The sequence below is a fragment of the Dendrobates tinctorius genome, unplaced genomic scaffold (assembly GCF_039654945.1).
Source record: "Dendrobates tinctorius isolate UK_male_01 unplaced genomic scaffold, ASM3965494v1 ptg000086l, whole genome shotgun sequence".
In the NCBI taxonomy this organism is placed as follows: Eukaryota; Metazoa; Chordata; class Amphibia; order Anura; family Dendrobatidae; genus Dendrobates; species Dendrobates tinctorius.
Window position 1 is genome coordinate 65,931,928 of NW_027361754.1, and position 14,556 is coordinate 65,946,483.

The 14,556-nt window shown below is 48.8% G+C and overlaps 1 protein-coding gene across 7 annotated transcripts in view; it reads right to left on the bottom strand.

Annotated features, from left to right (window-relative positions):
- The window catches only part of LOC141097969 (cyclin-dependent kinase 11B-like), a 126,534-nt gene that overhangs the window by 52,126 nt on the left and 59,852 nt on the right, over nt 1-14,556 (bottom strand). For 5 of the 7 annotated variants that reach the window (XM_073585524.1, XM_073585523.1, XM_073585527.1 and 2 more), the window contains exons 7-8: nt 12,340-12,450; nt 2,867-2,989 (exon numbers count right to left, since the gene is read on the bottom strand). In XM_073585524.1, the coding sequence (XP_073441625.1) occupies nt 2,867-2,989; nt 12,340-12,450 (234 nt within the window). The remainder of the gene's footprint in view (nt 1-2,866; nt 2,990-12,339; nt 12,451-14,556) is intronic. The other 2 variants (XM_073585529.1, XM_073585530.1) reach the window with 1 other exon arrangement.

Here is a 14,556-nt window from a genome sequence, read left to right on the forward strand (position 1 = left end):
AACGAGACCTCTGACTCTCAACAAAGCCATCAACGCAGCCACGATCTTCGTGAAGAGTCTGGGAGCGGTGGCAAGACCGAAGGGCCATGCGACGAGCTGGTAGTGGTGCTGTCTGAGGAGAGAGGCGATAGTCGTAGAGAACGCCGGGACCAAGGCTGGATCCTTTGGAGGCCGGGATTCGAAGAAACGATCCCGTGGGAGAGAGACCAACTGTATCTTGTATCCTGAGGATACGACCTACCTGACCCAAGCGTCCTCTACGGAGGCCAGCCAAACGTCCCTGAAGGAAGGAAGTCGGCCTCCCAATTGGAAAGGCGCCTCACGTGTCCGACGATAGTCATGCTGAAGTAGACCGTCCAGATCCAGATCTGGACGGTCTGCCCTGGGAAGAGTGGGATCGTCAGGAAGGAGTGGGTGTGAAGGAAACTTTCTTTCTCTCCTGGCGAGCCTGCGGCCTCTGTTGGCTGGAGGAGTTGTCCGCCGTATTGAAACGGCGGGAAGTCCGAAAGGGTCGAAACTGACGCCTTAGTGGAGGTCTGCGAGGATTGGACTGAGGGAGAAGTGAACTCGTGCCTCCGGTGGCGTCCTTAATAATCTGGTCCAATTGGGACCCAAAGAGGAGCACCCCCTGAAAAGGCAGGTTAGTGAGGGACTTTTTAGAAGACAAGTCCGCTTGCCAGGCCTTTAGCCAAACTGTACGTCGAATTGCAACTACGTTGCTTGACGCCTGAACTGCACAGGATGCGGTTGCAGGGTTAAAATTCACCGCCCTCTAGCCAATAGCAGGCTGGGCAGGTGAAGGACAGGCGGCGGGAGGGCCTGGGAAGAGCGGGAGAGAAGCCCGCTTAGAAGAAAGGGGCGGGGGGCGTGGCCGCGACGCAGCGGTAGGCCCAAAGTGAAGCCGGGGCCTAAATTAGTTGCGGCGGCCGCCTGTCAGCAGGGGGTCGGCGCGGAGGTCGGAAGAAGGGGACGCCGCAAGCCGCTCTCAAGGGGAGGAAAGGAAAAAGGCCCTGTGCTCCCTGTCCCCAGAAAGGGGGAGGTGGGGGGAATGCGGGGCCAGCAAAAAAGAGCATGGTGTGCCTATAGATGTAGGGCGACTGCGAGCGCCCGCATCCCTGTGCCATTGAAGAGGCCCCCTGTCCGCCGGGAATGAGCAGCCAGGTAATAAAAATCTATACTCACCCATCCCCGATCCGTTACCTGGGTCTGAAGAAGTCCTGCGTCTCATCCAACCGACAGGCTCTGGTAGGCAAGTGGGAGGGAGACTGGCGACAAGGACCCCTGGAGTCGCTGGCACGTCTTGGTGTCGGCGTCCGTCTGGCTGGTCCTGCCGCGGAGAACTGCAAGGATACGGGGTGGCAGTACACGCCGTACTCGCAGACTCCATGTGGGAGTACAGATGTGACTTTTCACTCTGTATCCCTCCGTAGAACCTGTAAAGGAACGACGCACGACGAGGTAGATATGGGTCTAATGAAAGACCCGTGTCCACCTCCTACTGACACTAAGCTAAACTGAGGAAATTGGTGCCGGTCGGTGGGGTGTATACTGCGGAGGAGGAGCTAACTTTTTTTGTGCATAGTGTCAGCCTCCTAGTGGCAGCAAAGCATACACCCATGGTCTCTGTGTCCCCCAATAAGGCGAACGAGAAAGTTTCATTGCATTCATCATGCATCTTACGTCTCTGGCTACCAAATATTGGCAACTGTAAACATTTCTTTCCACTGTTGCAAAATAAACCATCACTGTATTATGTTAAAGTGGATATTGAATCTTGACGATCCTTTCTACCCCAATAAGCCGAATGCAGGCAATTGCGCTTCCAGGAAGCACCAAGGTAAGCTGTGATTATATCTAGGGAAACAGCACATGATGCCCAATGAAGTCAATGGGATAACAGTGTACTACACAAATAACTCTGGCTAAAAGATGAGAAGTTTCAGAGCAAGACACCTCAATGTCACAGCCATAAGGAAAGTAGCCGTCTGCTTCTTGCTTCTACCATTACATTTCACTTACTAAATTCATAACATACATGTACCGTATATACTCGTGTATAAGCCGAGTTCTTCAGCACTTTTTTTTGTGCTGAAAATGCTCCCCTCGGCTTATATACGAGTCATTGTCCCAGAAGCTGGTGGGGAATGGGGAGCGGCGGAGCAGAGGGTCACAGGAGGCAGGAGCTGGCGGCTGCAACTGTGCCCGCTGCTAAAGAGAAATGAATATTCACTGACTTGCAATGAATATTCATTTCTCTTATAGCGCACACAGTTAACAGCCACAGCCGCCGGCTTCCAGCAGCTTTAAAAAAAAAAAAAAAACTCCTACCTACCTTCCCTGCGCACCCTCACAGCTTCCTGTTCCGGCTTCCAGCAGCTCCTGTGGCCGAGCGATCACGTGTCCTCGGTGAGTGGAGAGACGTCAATATTCAGTACCTTAATGAGTGGGGACACGTGATCGCTCGGACGCAGGAGCTGCTGGAAGAGGATGCTGTCAGGGGACGATAAGGAGGTTTTTTTTATACTTTTCTCATGGCGGGCCATGCATTCAAGGATAGGGATGAGTAACCATGCATACAAGGATAGTGATGAGGAGCCATGCATACCAGGACAGGGATGAGGAGCCATGCAGACAAGGACGGGGATAAGGATGAGGAGCCATGCATACCAGGTCAGGGATGAGGAGCCATGCATACAAGGATAGGGTTGAAGAGCCATGCATACAAAGATATGTATGAGGGGACAATGCATACCCGGCTTATACTTGAGTCAATACGTTTTCCCAGTTTTTCACGGCCAAATTAGGTGCCTCGGCTTATACTCGAGTATATACGGTACTTGTAAGAGCGGCCTATAATACGGCTCACCATGTTTCCACATCTCTCCTGCCTCGACTCTTTGCCGCTGTTGGCGTATGGGACTGCGGCTGCGGTAAGTGGTTTTATTTTTGTCACTTTGCTCCTCTCTGGCGGTTCTGTGATGAGCGGATACTGCGGAGGAGAAAACCCGAAATTAGAGCAATAAAATGAAATCTACAGACATTTTCTACTATTATTTTGATCCGGCAAGGAGTTAAAAACAGATATGGACCATTTCTGTTTTTGACTCCTTGCCAGATTAAAATTAAATAACACTGCAGCAAGACCTACAGTCTCATTTTCATTTGTGGAGCTGAGGTTCCGACTTCACGTACAGATATGGGGACATCATGTCCACCGCAGGCGTGGGATGCTACATCATGTTAAGCGATGAGCGGACTTTTCCACTGTGGATCTCTGCAGATTTTATGCTTTACATAGCAAAGGGTAAAAACCAGCACCATATTTTGAGATGTGGTGCATTTCAAATTTTGCAGTACTGGACAATTTCCACTGCAGATTTGCTCCACAGCATGGGGATGAGAGTCGTAAAATCACATTGACCGTGTGGATTTATTGCATGTTAATCAGCTCTAGTTATCTGAATGTGGATGTTTCAGCAGCGCGAGAATGGATCTCTGCAAGCCCTATTCAGGTTAATGGAGAAAAGACCAAAATGTCTGCAATAAATCTTCAGGTTGTGAATATATGCCAACAGGTCAACTAGATTTTTAGGGTTGCACGTAACAGCTAAAAGTGAGCCCTATTCGGCCATGATGGGTTTATTTAACTCATATGTATTATTGCAAATACCTAATTTGAAACGGGATCAGTCCAATATGCAGAACATTGATGCCTGAGGGTGTAATCTGTACTGGTCTTCCATATTAAAAATACTACACAATGTACACACCTTACAAAAAGGAAAATCCCTAAGCAGCTGTAAATAATTTAAAAACAATGCAATTAAAGGGGTTATTCAAAAGATTTCTTTCTTCTCTTCCAGAGCGCATTGCTTTACTGCCTCCAGGCTTTCTGCTTTCCAGGAGAAAGGGAAAGTTGTACTCCTAAATGATTGACAGTTCTGACCAGCGGTATTGTCACTCCCTTGGCCTGAGCTGTGCGCACTTCATGCTGCAGTTTTGACTCTGCAGCATCGGAGGTGTTGAACCTTGCCAGACCCAGCATCAGAGCAGTGTCTATACAAAAGAGCTTGAAAGTGCTGCACTGTCTGCCTAAGAAACCAGCCATCATGATAGATGGAGGAGGTGGCGGGTAACCTAGGCAATGAGTAGTAAACTATAGAATTAAAAATCCCTTCGGTCTTGAGAACAGAGAGGATTTTTAATAGGAGGGAAATTGCAAAGTTGCTTATTGTTATAAGCATTTTGCAATTTTAACCAATTATGAAGTTGATCAAAAGCCCTTTAATTAGATAACTTCATGTACAGACAAGATGCCAGAGAGCTCAATGTTTTTTTTTTTTTTTAAGAATAACAGGAATCTAACAATTATTAGCAAAGAAAGTTTGTGCTTGACCAAAAGCCGCAGACCCTTCTTTCTTGGGGGCTTACATACAAGAGATCCCAAGCCATTTTACTAAAAGTAGCACAAGCAATCAATAAAGAATAAGTGTCAGCCTAAGGCCCCATTGACACATCCATGTTGGCATGTGGGTCCTTTGCAGTAGGACCCACAAGCCAGTTTTTTTCCCCAGAATGATAAATATGGACACGTGTCAGATTCTGAACTGATTTGCAGATCAAAATCATCAGTAAGTCAATGGATGTGAAAAAACAGCGGATGCCTCCTGTGTCACATCTATGTGCTGTTTTTCATTGCCCAATGGGTAGGAAAGCATTTTTTTCGTAAGGGGAAAAAAAGGAGATTTTTGTGTACTCACCATAAAATCTCTTTCTCTTAGCCTTTAATTGGGGGACACAGAACCTTGGGTGTTATGCTGCTGTCCACTAGGAGGCGACACTATGCATAATCTGAAAAAGATTAACTTTGGCTCCTCCTCTGCAGTGTACACCCCTGGACGGCGTCAGCCTTCTCCAGTTTTGTGCCAAAGCATAAGGAGGAACGTAACCAAATAACATAACCATGCCTGTAAGAAGGCTACTATGTACGAGCTCAAAGAACAATATGAGAACTCAACAGGAAACAACTGCCCGTAAGGCAACAGGGTGGGAGCTGTGTCCCCCAATTAAAGGCTAAGAGAAAGATTTTACGGTGAGTACACAAAAATCTCCTTTACTTTGTCGCCTAATTGGGGGACACAGAACCTTGGGACGTCCCAAAGCAATCCCTGGGTGGGAAGCAGTGGACGAATATTGTGCTGACAGTCCCCTAGACTTGGGGTACTGCCGCCTGCAGAACCAGTCTACCCAGGCTCGCATCCGCTGAGGACTGGGTATGAACACTGTAGTGTTTCGTAAAAGTGTGTAGGCTAGTCCAAGTGGCCGCCTTGCACACTTGTTGTGCCGAAGCCTGATGCCGAATGGCCCAGGAGGCCCCTACTGCCCGTGTAGAGTGTGCCGTGATACCGGCCGGAAGAGGGGAACTGTTAAGTCGGTAGGCCTCATGTATGGTGGACCTGATCCACCTGGCAAGGGTAGCCTTGGAAGCCGGCAACCCCTTGCGACTACCTTCCGGAAGAATGAAGAGGGAATCAGATTTCCGGAAAGGTGCAGTCCTGGACACGTAAATTCGCAATGCTCTGACGAGGTCAAGCGTATGCAGAGCCTTCTCCACTCTATGAACCGGAACCGGGCAAAGGGAAGGCAGTGAAATCTCTTCATTAAGGTGAAAGTTGGACACAACCTTCGGAAGGAAGGATGGTACCGTGCGGAGAACCACCTTGTCCTGGTGAAAGGCTAGGAAAGGCCGTCTGCAGGAAAGTGCTGACAATTCCGACACTCTGCATAACGAGGTGATCGCCACTAGAAAAACCACTTTCTGAGACAGAATGGAGAGTGGAACTCCTCTAAGAGGTTCGAAGGATGGAGCTTGCAATGCTGTCAGGACCAGATTGAGGTCCCACGTATCCAGCGGACGTTTGTAGGGAGGAACCAATCGGGAAACTCCCTGGATGAAAGTCCTTACTTGCGGTTTAATAGCAATGCGCTTTTGAAAAAGGACTGAAAGCGCCGACACCTGACTCTTAAGCGAACTTAAGGATAGCTTGGCATCTAGGCCCGACTGAAGAAAACCTAGTACCTTCGGGAGGGAATAAGGGAGTGGGACTTGTCCATGAGATTCGCACCAAGAAAAGAAAGCTCTCCAGGTACGATAATAGAGCTTGGCGTAGGCAGGCTTCCTTGCTCTGATCATAGTTGTAATGACTGCCGGTGAAAAACCTGCCTGGGTTAGAATCCAGGTTTCAAGGGCCATGCCGTCAAATTGAGAGCCCCTGAATTCTGGTGGAAGAACGGACCTTGAGACAGAAGGTCGTGACGGTCGGGTACACGCCAGGGGGCGTCTGCCGTAAGTTGAACGATGTCTGCGTACCAAGTACGTCTGGGCCAGTCTGGCGCGATGAGGATGGTCGGAACTCCCTCTTGCTTGATCTTCCTCACGACCCTGGCGATTAGGGGGAGGGGTGGAAAAATGTACAGGAGTCGGAACTGGGACCAGTCCTGGACCAGGGCATCCGCTCCGAGCGACCGCGGGTCGTGTGTCCTGGCCATTAAATTGGGAACCTTGGTATTGAGATGGGATGCCATTAGGTCCACATCCGGGGTTCCCCAGCGTTGACAGATCTGGTAAAAAATCTCGGGATGGAGAGACCACTCCCCCGAGTCCATTCCTTGCCTGCTGAGGAAGTCGGCTTCCCAGTTTTCTACACCCAGAATGTGTACCGCAGAAAGTACCGACCTTGTGTCTTCCGCCCAGCGGAGGATATGAGCCACTTCTCTCATCGCCTGGGCGCTGCGGGTCCCGCCTTGGTGGTTCACGTATGCCACAGCCGTGGCATTGTCCGACTGTATCCGTATGTGCGAGGCTGCAAGCAAGTGATGAAAGGCTCTCAGTGCCAAGAGAATGGCCCTGATTTCCAGAACATTGATGGGCAATGTCACTTCCCTCGGTGACCACTTGCCCTGTGATGTAGGTGCACCGCCCCCCAGCCTGTCAGGCTTGCATCGGTAGTCAGGATCTTCCATTGTCCTGAGAGGAATGGCTTCCCTCGTGTAAGCGAGGTTGGTTTGAGCCACCAATGCAGGGACCTCCTGGTTGATGACGTCAACCTGAACTCCCTGTCGAGGGAGAAGGGGTTCCTGTCCCAAGATCTGAGCATGGCTAGTTGAAGGACCCTGAGGTGAAACTGGGCAAATGGCACTGCCTCTATTGCTGCTGCCATCCGGCCGAGGACTCTCATGGCAAACCGGAGAGATCGAGGAGGACTGCGAAGGAGTGTGCGAACTCCCAGACGGATGGCCAGTGTCTTGTCCTTGGGAAGGAGCACCAGGCCCCTGGCGGTGTCGAATACCATTCCCAGGAATGTTAGAGACCGAGTTGGGATGGTCGACGATTTCTGTAGGTTGACTAGCCATCCCAGGCAACTCAGAGTGTCTGGAGTGATTGAGACACTGACCTCGCAGTCTTTGAAAGTGGGAGACTTGACGAGGAGGTCGTCCAGGTACGGGACGACTAGGATGCCTCTTGAGTGCAGGACGTCCATGGTGGCCGCCATGACTTTGGTGAACGTTCTTGGAGCCGTGGCGAGTCCGAACGGAAGGGCGACAAACTGGTAGTGGTTTTGGTTGACCGCGAACCTGAGAAACCTTTGGTGGGCGGGAGCAATTGGTATGTGGAGATACGCATCCTGTATGTCTATGGAGGCGAGGTATTCTCCCTGCTCCATGGATGCAATGATGGACCGGAGGGACTCCATGCGGAAATGACGGACCCGTACGTAATTGTTGAGCTGTTTTAGGTCCAGTATGGGTCGGACGCCGCCTCCTTTCTTGGGGACTATGAACAAATTTGAGTAGAATCCTCGGAATCTCTCGTTCGCGGGAACCGGCACCACAACTCCTGATTGAAGGAGAGAGGAAACCGCTTGGTGGAAAACACGAGCCTTTTCTGGTGGTGTTGGAGGAACAGAAAGGAAGAACCGGTTCGGTGGAACGGAAGTGAACTCTATCTTGTATCCGGAAGACACTATTTCCCTGACCCACCTGTCTTCTGTAATAGGCAGCCAGACTTGCTGAAAGAGTAAAAGTCGGCCGCCTACTGGTGGGGTGTCTTCCGGAGGTCTCGAGTCATGATGAAGTGAAGTTCTGAGGTTTTCCTCCCTTGGGTTTCGCTTGGCCTGCTTTCGACTGCCAAGCCCTGTCCGGTCGCTGCTGAGTCCGTGGGTTGTCTCTGCGTGGAGAACGGTTGCGGTTTTGCACTGGGCGCGAAACGGACCAGCCTGAGGAATTCCGAAAGGATCGGAATCGCGTCTGGTTTCTTCGTTTAAACGTGCGTTTCGGTTTTAGTTGAGGGAGAGAGGTACTCTTACCCCCAGTGGCATTGGCTATCATGGTGTCCAACTTTTCGCCGAAAAGCCTTCCAGTAAAATACGGAAGTCGCGTGAGGGACTTCTTTGAGGCCGCATCCGCTTTCCATTCTCGCAGCCAGAGGATGCGTCGGATCGTGATGGCGTTTGATGCTATTCCCGCTACACCTCCGGCGGAATCCAGGGCTGCATGAATCATGTAGTCTGCTACCACTGCCATCTGGACCGCTTGGTCCGAGAGTTCAGGATTTGAAGCCTGAAGACCCTCCTGTAGTTTTTTGGCCCAAGCCAGGATGGCCTTGGATGCCCAAACTGAAGCAAATGCAGGGCCCAAAGAGGCGCCTGCCGCTTCAAAAATAGAACGAGCCATGCGTTCTACTTGCCGGTCTGCTGCGTCTCTGAGGGTTGAGCTATTCGGCAGAGAGAGTAAAGTCTGCGCTGCTAGCCTAGAAACCGGAGGGTCCACTTCAGGTGGATCTGTCCATTGTTTGGTGTCTTTCTGTGGGAAGGGGTACTTCGCTTCCAAATATTTGCGATTAGCGAATTTTTTGTCAGGCTGCGCAAACTGTTTGGTAAGTATTTTCTCAAACTCATCGTGATTAGGGAAGACCTTAGGTGGTTTTTGAACACTTTCGAAGCAAATCCTATGTTCTGGGACTTCCGGGGGCGACTCTGGAATTTTTAGCACCCAATGAATGGCAGAAATTATGTCCTCAACTAGCGCTGTATTGCTAGGGGGAGAAGGTACCACCATTATCTGAGTCGGAGTCACAGATGCCCTCCGAATCCTGTGCCTCGCTAAGGTGATCCCTGGAGGGCGACCTGGGGCGGGGGTCTTCTGTGATGGGGGATCCCTGTGGTAAATTGCACTGTCTGTCTGTGGCAGGGGACTGCCCAGGAGACCTGGAATGACGCTGTCTCTCTCTAGAGGGGGACGACCTTGTGCTATAGTGCGACTTAGGTGATCGAGACCTGTGGGTCCGCTTACGACTGTGAGAGTCGGAAGCAGCATGTTCCTGAGACAAGCTGTCCGTTTGCTGTGTACCGTCCATAGCCGGGGCCCGACTCTGCAGAGCTTGCAGTAATGTAGCAGTTAGGTTGTCTATGGACTGTGACATAGACTGAGACATCTGAGTTGCCCATTCTGGCGTGGCCTGTGACACTGAAGCGTCAGTAGGGACTCCCTGGGGTTCTGACCCAGAGTTCTGGATGCAGTCCTGGCAGTGCGGATACGTGCTGCCACTAGGGAGCGTGGCTTTGCAGGCTGTGCAGAATGCATAGAAAAATTCCTGCCTGGTTCTCTTCCTTGAGCCCGGCATAGTGCACAGAGGCTGGCTATAAGGGATCGTACAGGGGTGGCTACGCAGAGGGAACCCACAGAAAGCCTTATAGGAAGTATAGATTCACAGCTGAGTAATGAGAACCCAGCTGTGGGCTTACCCCACCGGTGTGCCCCTAGGTCCAGCGCCGACAGATCCAAGTTCTGTGCCCCCCGGAGACCGCTGTGATGCTCCTCTCCTGGATCTCATCCAGAAAAAATGGCCACCGGGGCTCTGAGGAGAGGGAGGAGGGGGCGGAGAGCTGAAAAGGGCGCGCTGGGCTGTGTAAAAACGCGCCCTTTCTGCCTCAATCCGCCCCTTCTATGACACTCCAGCGTGTCATTTTGGTCATCCGGGGGGCGGGCCGGGGGGGCGGCCTAAATTAGAAGCCTGATGCCCAGGAGGGCTCCAGAGCGGCGCGGTAGTCCGGGGGGGGGGGGGGGGGGGCCGATTTGTACCAGACCCCCCCAGAATGGTCGACTGGATAGCGGTGGGGGTAGCAGGGGTAGCGGTTTTTGTATGGGGTGCCCCTGAAGCGCTATGGAGCCGCTGCTGTTGCAGAGACAGGGACGCAGAAAAACCCTGTCTCTGCTGTGCCATCCAGTCCGTACCCTCCCCCGGCCCCAACAGGATCCCTCAGCCAGCCTGGGGTCCCCGGAAGCTGCGAAATGCCGCCTGATCTCCGACCCTACCTGAGGCGTCTCAACCTAATACCCCCTGCGGGGGATTAGGGAGGGTGCGTCTGTCACGGTCAGGGGGTCTTCATCCTCGCCTCAACCCAGACCCCTTAAAGGGGTTGGGGAAGGAGGGGGGTCTCGACCTCGAACCAGGACCCGAGGGACTGGGGAGGGAGCGACATGGGGAAAAAACCACCTCGACCTCAACCGGGTACCCCTAATAGGGGACCGAGGAGGGAGCCATGCCGGGAGTCTCGCTGGAGACCCACTTTTCTTCATCTGTATTTCCGTGAAAAAAAGGAAAAAAACTGAAGAAAAAAGGTGTGCCTCCTTGCGACACTAAGCAAAAACTGGAGAAGGCTGACGCCGTCCAGGGGTGTATACTGCAGAGGAGGAGCCAAAGTTAATCTTTTTCAGATTATGCATAGTGTCGCCTCCTAGTGGACAGCAGCATAACACCCAAGGTTCTGTGTCCCCCAATTAGGCGACAGAGTAAACATGGATATGTGAATATGACTTAAGAGTAAGGGCTCGAAAACCATAATGGTTCTGCGATTTTGCGGATGAAGCAGTTTTTCTGCAAAACTGTGTGAATGTACGGGATTCAATACAAGAAGGGCAGAATCGGCAGCTCATCAGGGTTCCCGCACGCATCGCGGCTTTATCGTCTGACCTCACCCTCAGGACTAAAGTAACAAATGCTTTACACAAAAGTAAGAGGACGATCCAGCACGACAAGGGAAACCCAACTGACCCCATTAGAAGTCTGTGGGGTATCTGTCATAAAAACAAAGTTGCCACAACAGCCTGCGTCATTCTGCCCTTTGACCAGACAATTATCAGAAGAGTCACTATTTAGATCGAGAATTCAAAAAACATTAGATGGAGCCAGAACGAGCATATATTGCCAAAAATACAAAAAATGCATGTATCAAAAATTATTTTAATAATTTATCAATAAATTGTACAGAAATTATGTAATATATTAATTACAAAAATGCATGAGCATATATCAAAATCATGTGACTAACTCCATGGGTCAATAAAATGACCAGAGAGTATGGGACCAGAGTGCATAATAACACGTGTGAATAAAATTATCACCATTAAGGTTCTTACATCATTCCATTACATGTGCTTAGCGGTATAGAAAAAACAAATGAGTTAATGAAAATACATCGTGCTAAAATCACCTAGTACATATCAATCATAATACCGCTAAGTAAGCATCACATGATAAGGGTAAGTAATTATTACCAATACGAAGATAACCTCATATTGACACAGTGTTGTGCCTTTACATATACATCATCAAGTGCATTGAGAGAGGAAATAGTAAGGAATATTTACCCATAACGGTGTGTATAAAGTCCCGTCCAGACCCTGGACATATACCCCGATGCGCGTTTCACAACGCAGGATGTCGCTTCCTCAGGGGGCGTGCACACCGTATTATTATAGCGGTATTATGATTGATATGTACTAGGTGATTTTAGCACGATGTATTTTCCTTAACTCACTTGTTTTTTCTATACCGCTAAGCACATGTAATGGAATGATGTAAGAACCTTAATGGTGATAATTTTATTGACACATGTGTTATTATGCAGTCTGGTCCCATACTCTCTGGTCATTTTATTGACCCATGGAGTTAGTCACATGATTTTGATATATGCTCATGCATTTTTGTAATTAATATATTACATAATTTCTGTACAACTTATTGATAAATTATTAAAATAATTTTTGATACATGCATTTTTTGAAATTTTGGCAATATATGCTCGTTGTTTCTCCTTGTTTGAAGTATAATGTTGAGTCGCCATATAGCATGGGCATTTGAGATTTTTTTGCTGGTATTATGTGTACTAGTTGGAGCCAGGTTGTCTGGATGAGAAAAGGGTTACGGGGATACAATGCAGTACAAAACTGCCACAAAAGTTAATGTCATACAAATGGTTTTAAAAAGCTAAAACTTACTTTGAGTGCTAAACTCTACAAGTATTCTTGACTCTGCACTGTACTGCATTCTCTCAGTCTCCTGCAAGAGCCCTGGCTTCCTGCGTTCAGGAAGCGCAGATCCTGCGAGCCCTAGAAGGCATGTTGTATAGGTTGGCAAGTGCAATTATGCGGATTATTACTACCAATTGATTGCTATCAGATCACATTAAAATTAATCTGTCAGAAGGTTTTTGCTATGTAATAGGAGAACAGCAATGGGCTGTGTGTTGCTGTTTCAATACAATCAAGTGTTTTATTAGCAGAAGATTATCACTACAGCACTAGGTGTCTGGTGCCTTTTAGTCCAGCTCTGCCGCCAACACTGATTGGCAGCTTTCCACCTACACACAGTGTACACAGAAAGCAGGCAATCAGTGGTGTAGGCGGGGTTATAAAGAGCTCTGCTAAATCTGCAGCAGAGAAAACCAATATTATCACAACTGCTGCACCCAGTAAACTACCGTAAGTAACATATCACTGGAATCAGGGTCTCTGCCCCTACATCATGCTACTGTCAGATTACATAACAAAAACCTAAAAGATTCCCTTGAAAGGGAACTTTTCATGACCAGAAACGCTATTTACCTGCAGATATAAGGTTCATCTGCAGGTAAACATCTTTAAAATAATGTTAGGCTGCTCTACTGGATACAGGAAGAAAATTAAAAGGGCATTCCCATCTTCAAGATCCTATGGTATCCATGCTTACGACCACTAACAACTAACTGTGATGGATACCTAAGCTACTGCAATGCCTGCAACATGGGGTAAGCGACACAGTGAATCAGAACTATACAACATTTCTAATTGAAGGTATTTGTTAATAATAATAATAAGAAGAAGAAGAATAATAAATAATATAATTTTTACTACTACTACTGCTGCTACTACACCCACAACATATTGGGATAGGATTTTGGAGATGGAAATACCCCTTTAACGCTGGGATCACACATGCGAGAAACTCGGACGAGTCTCGCATGTTAATACCCGGCACTGACACTGGCAATCGGATTGGAGCGTGTGGCTGCATAGCAACACATGCAGATGCAGTCGCATGCTCCGCTCCTGAGTGCCGGGTATTAACATGCGAGACTCGTCCCAGTTTCTCGCATGTGTGATCCCGGCCTAACTTTTAGGGTGAGTGCACACAGTGCGGATTACACTGCCGATTTTTCAGCGCGGATTTGCAGGAAAATCCGCAGATAAAAATGACCTGCGGTTTACCTGCAGATTTGCCTGCGGTTTTCCCCTGCGTTTTGACACCTGTACAATGGAACAGGTGTCAAACCGCTGCAGAATCCGGAGAAAGAATTGACATGCTGCGGATTTAAAAATGAAGCAAATCCACATGGCAAAATCTGCAGCATGTGCACTGCGGATTTAAAAATGCATTGATTAGCATTGTACCGTACATTGCTTGCGGAACTGTAGCAGATCCGCAGAGGCAAATCTGCTGCGGACCCGCAGCAGAATCCGCACCGTGTGCACATGCCCTTATTCTCTCTGCGGTCCGCTTGCCACTGACCTCAAAAAATGGAAGAGGGCAGCCACTGGAAGGATATATGTTTTTTTCTCCCTGTAGCTGCTGCCCCAGTAAAGCAGTCAGGATTTTAACAGAATTTACCTTCAGATTAACCCTATATCTGAAGGTAAATATCTTTTCTGGACATGGAAGAATCCCTTTACAAAGAGAAACAAAAAAGAAAAAAATAATGGTGCTCTACGTATAGGTTATTAACTTGGTTCATGTCATTTATAACAAAAGCTAAAATTCATTCCTTGACCTTAAGAGACAGAACCACTTTGAACAAACTGTTATATAATATATAAAGAAGGATTGGGAAGTCTGCAGTTAAAGGGCTGTTCTACCTTCAGGAGCGCACAGCTCCCCAGCCTCTCTGCTTTGCTGGGTGTGGTGTGCTCCTGAAGATTGACAGCTCGGACCAGAAGCATGGTTGTGCCTGTTAGTCCTATCTGCGATCTCCCAGGAAGGCATTGAGGCGGGTTTTACAGTGATCTGGCCAGCTTCAGAATGCCGAGAAGAGGCTCTACATAAAAGCCTTTAAGCAGCGTATAATAAATGACTAAGTAATATCCCAAAACTTCTTAAGAAAGGAGAAAATTGTTAATAGAATGTTAATTGCAAAGTTGCTTGTTTTTGCAAGCACTTTGCAGTTTTACGCATTTAAGAAC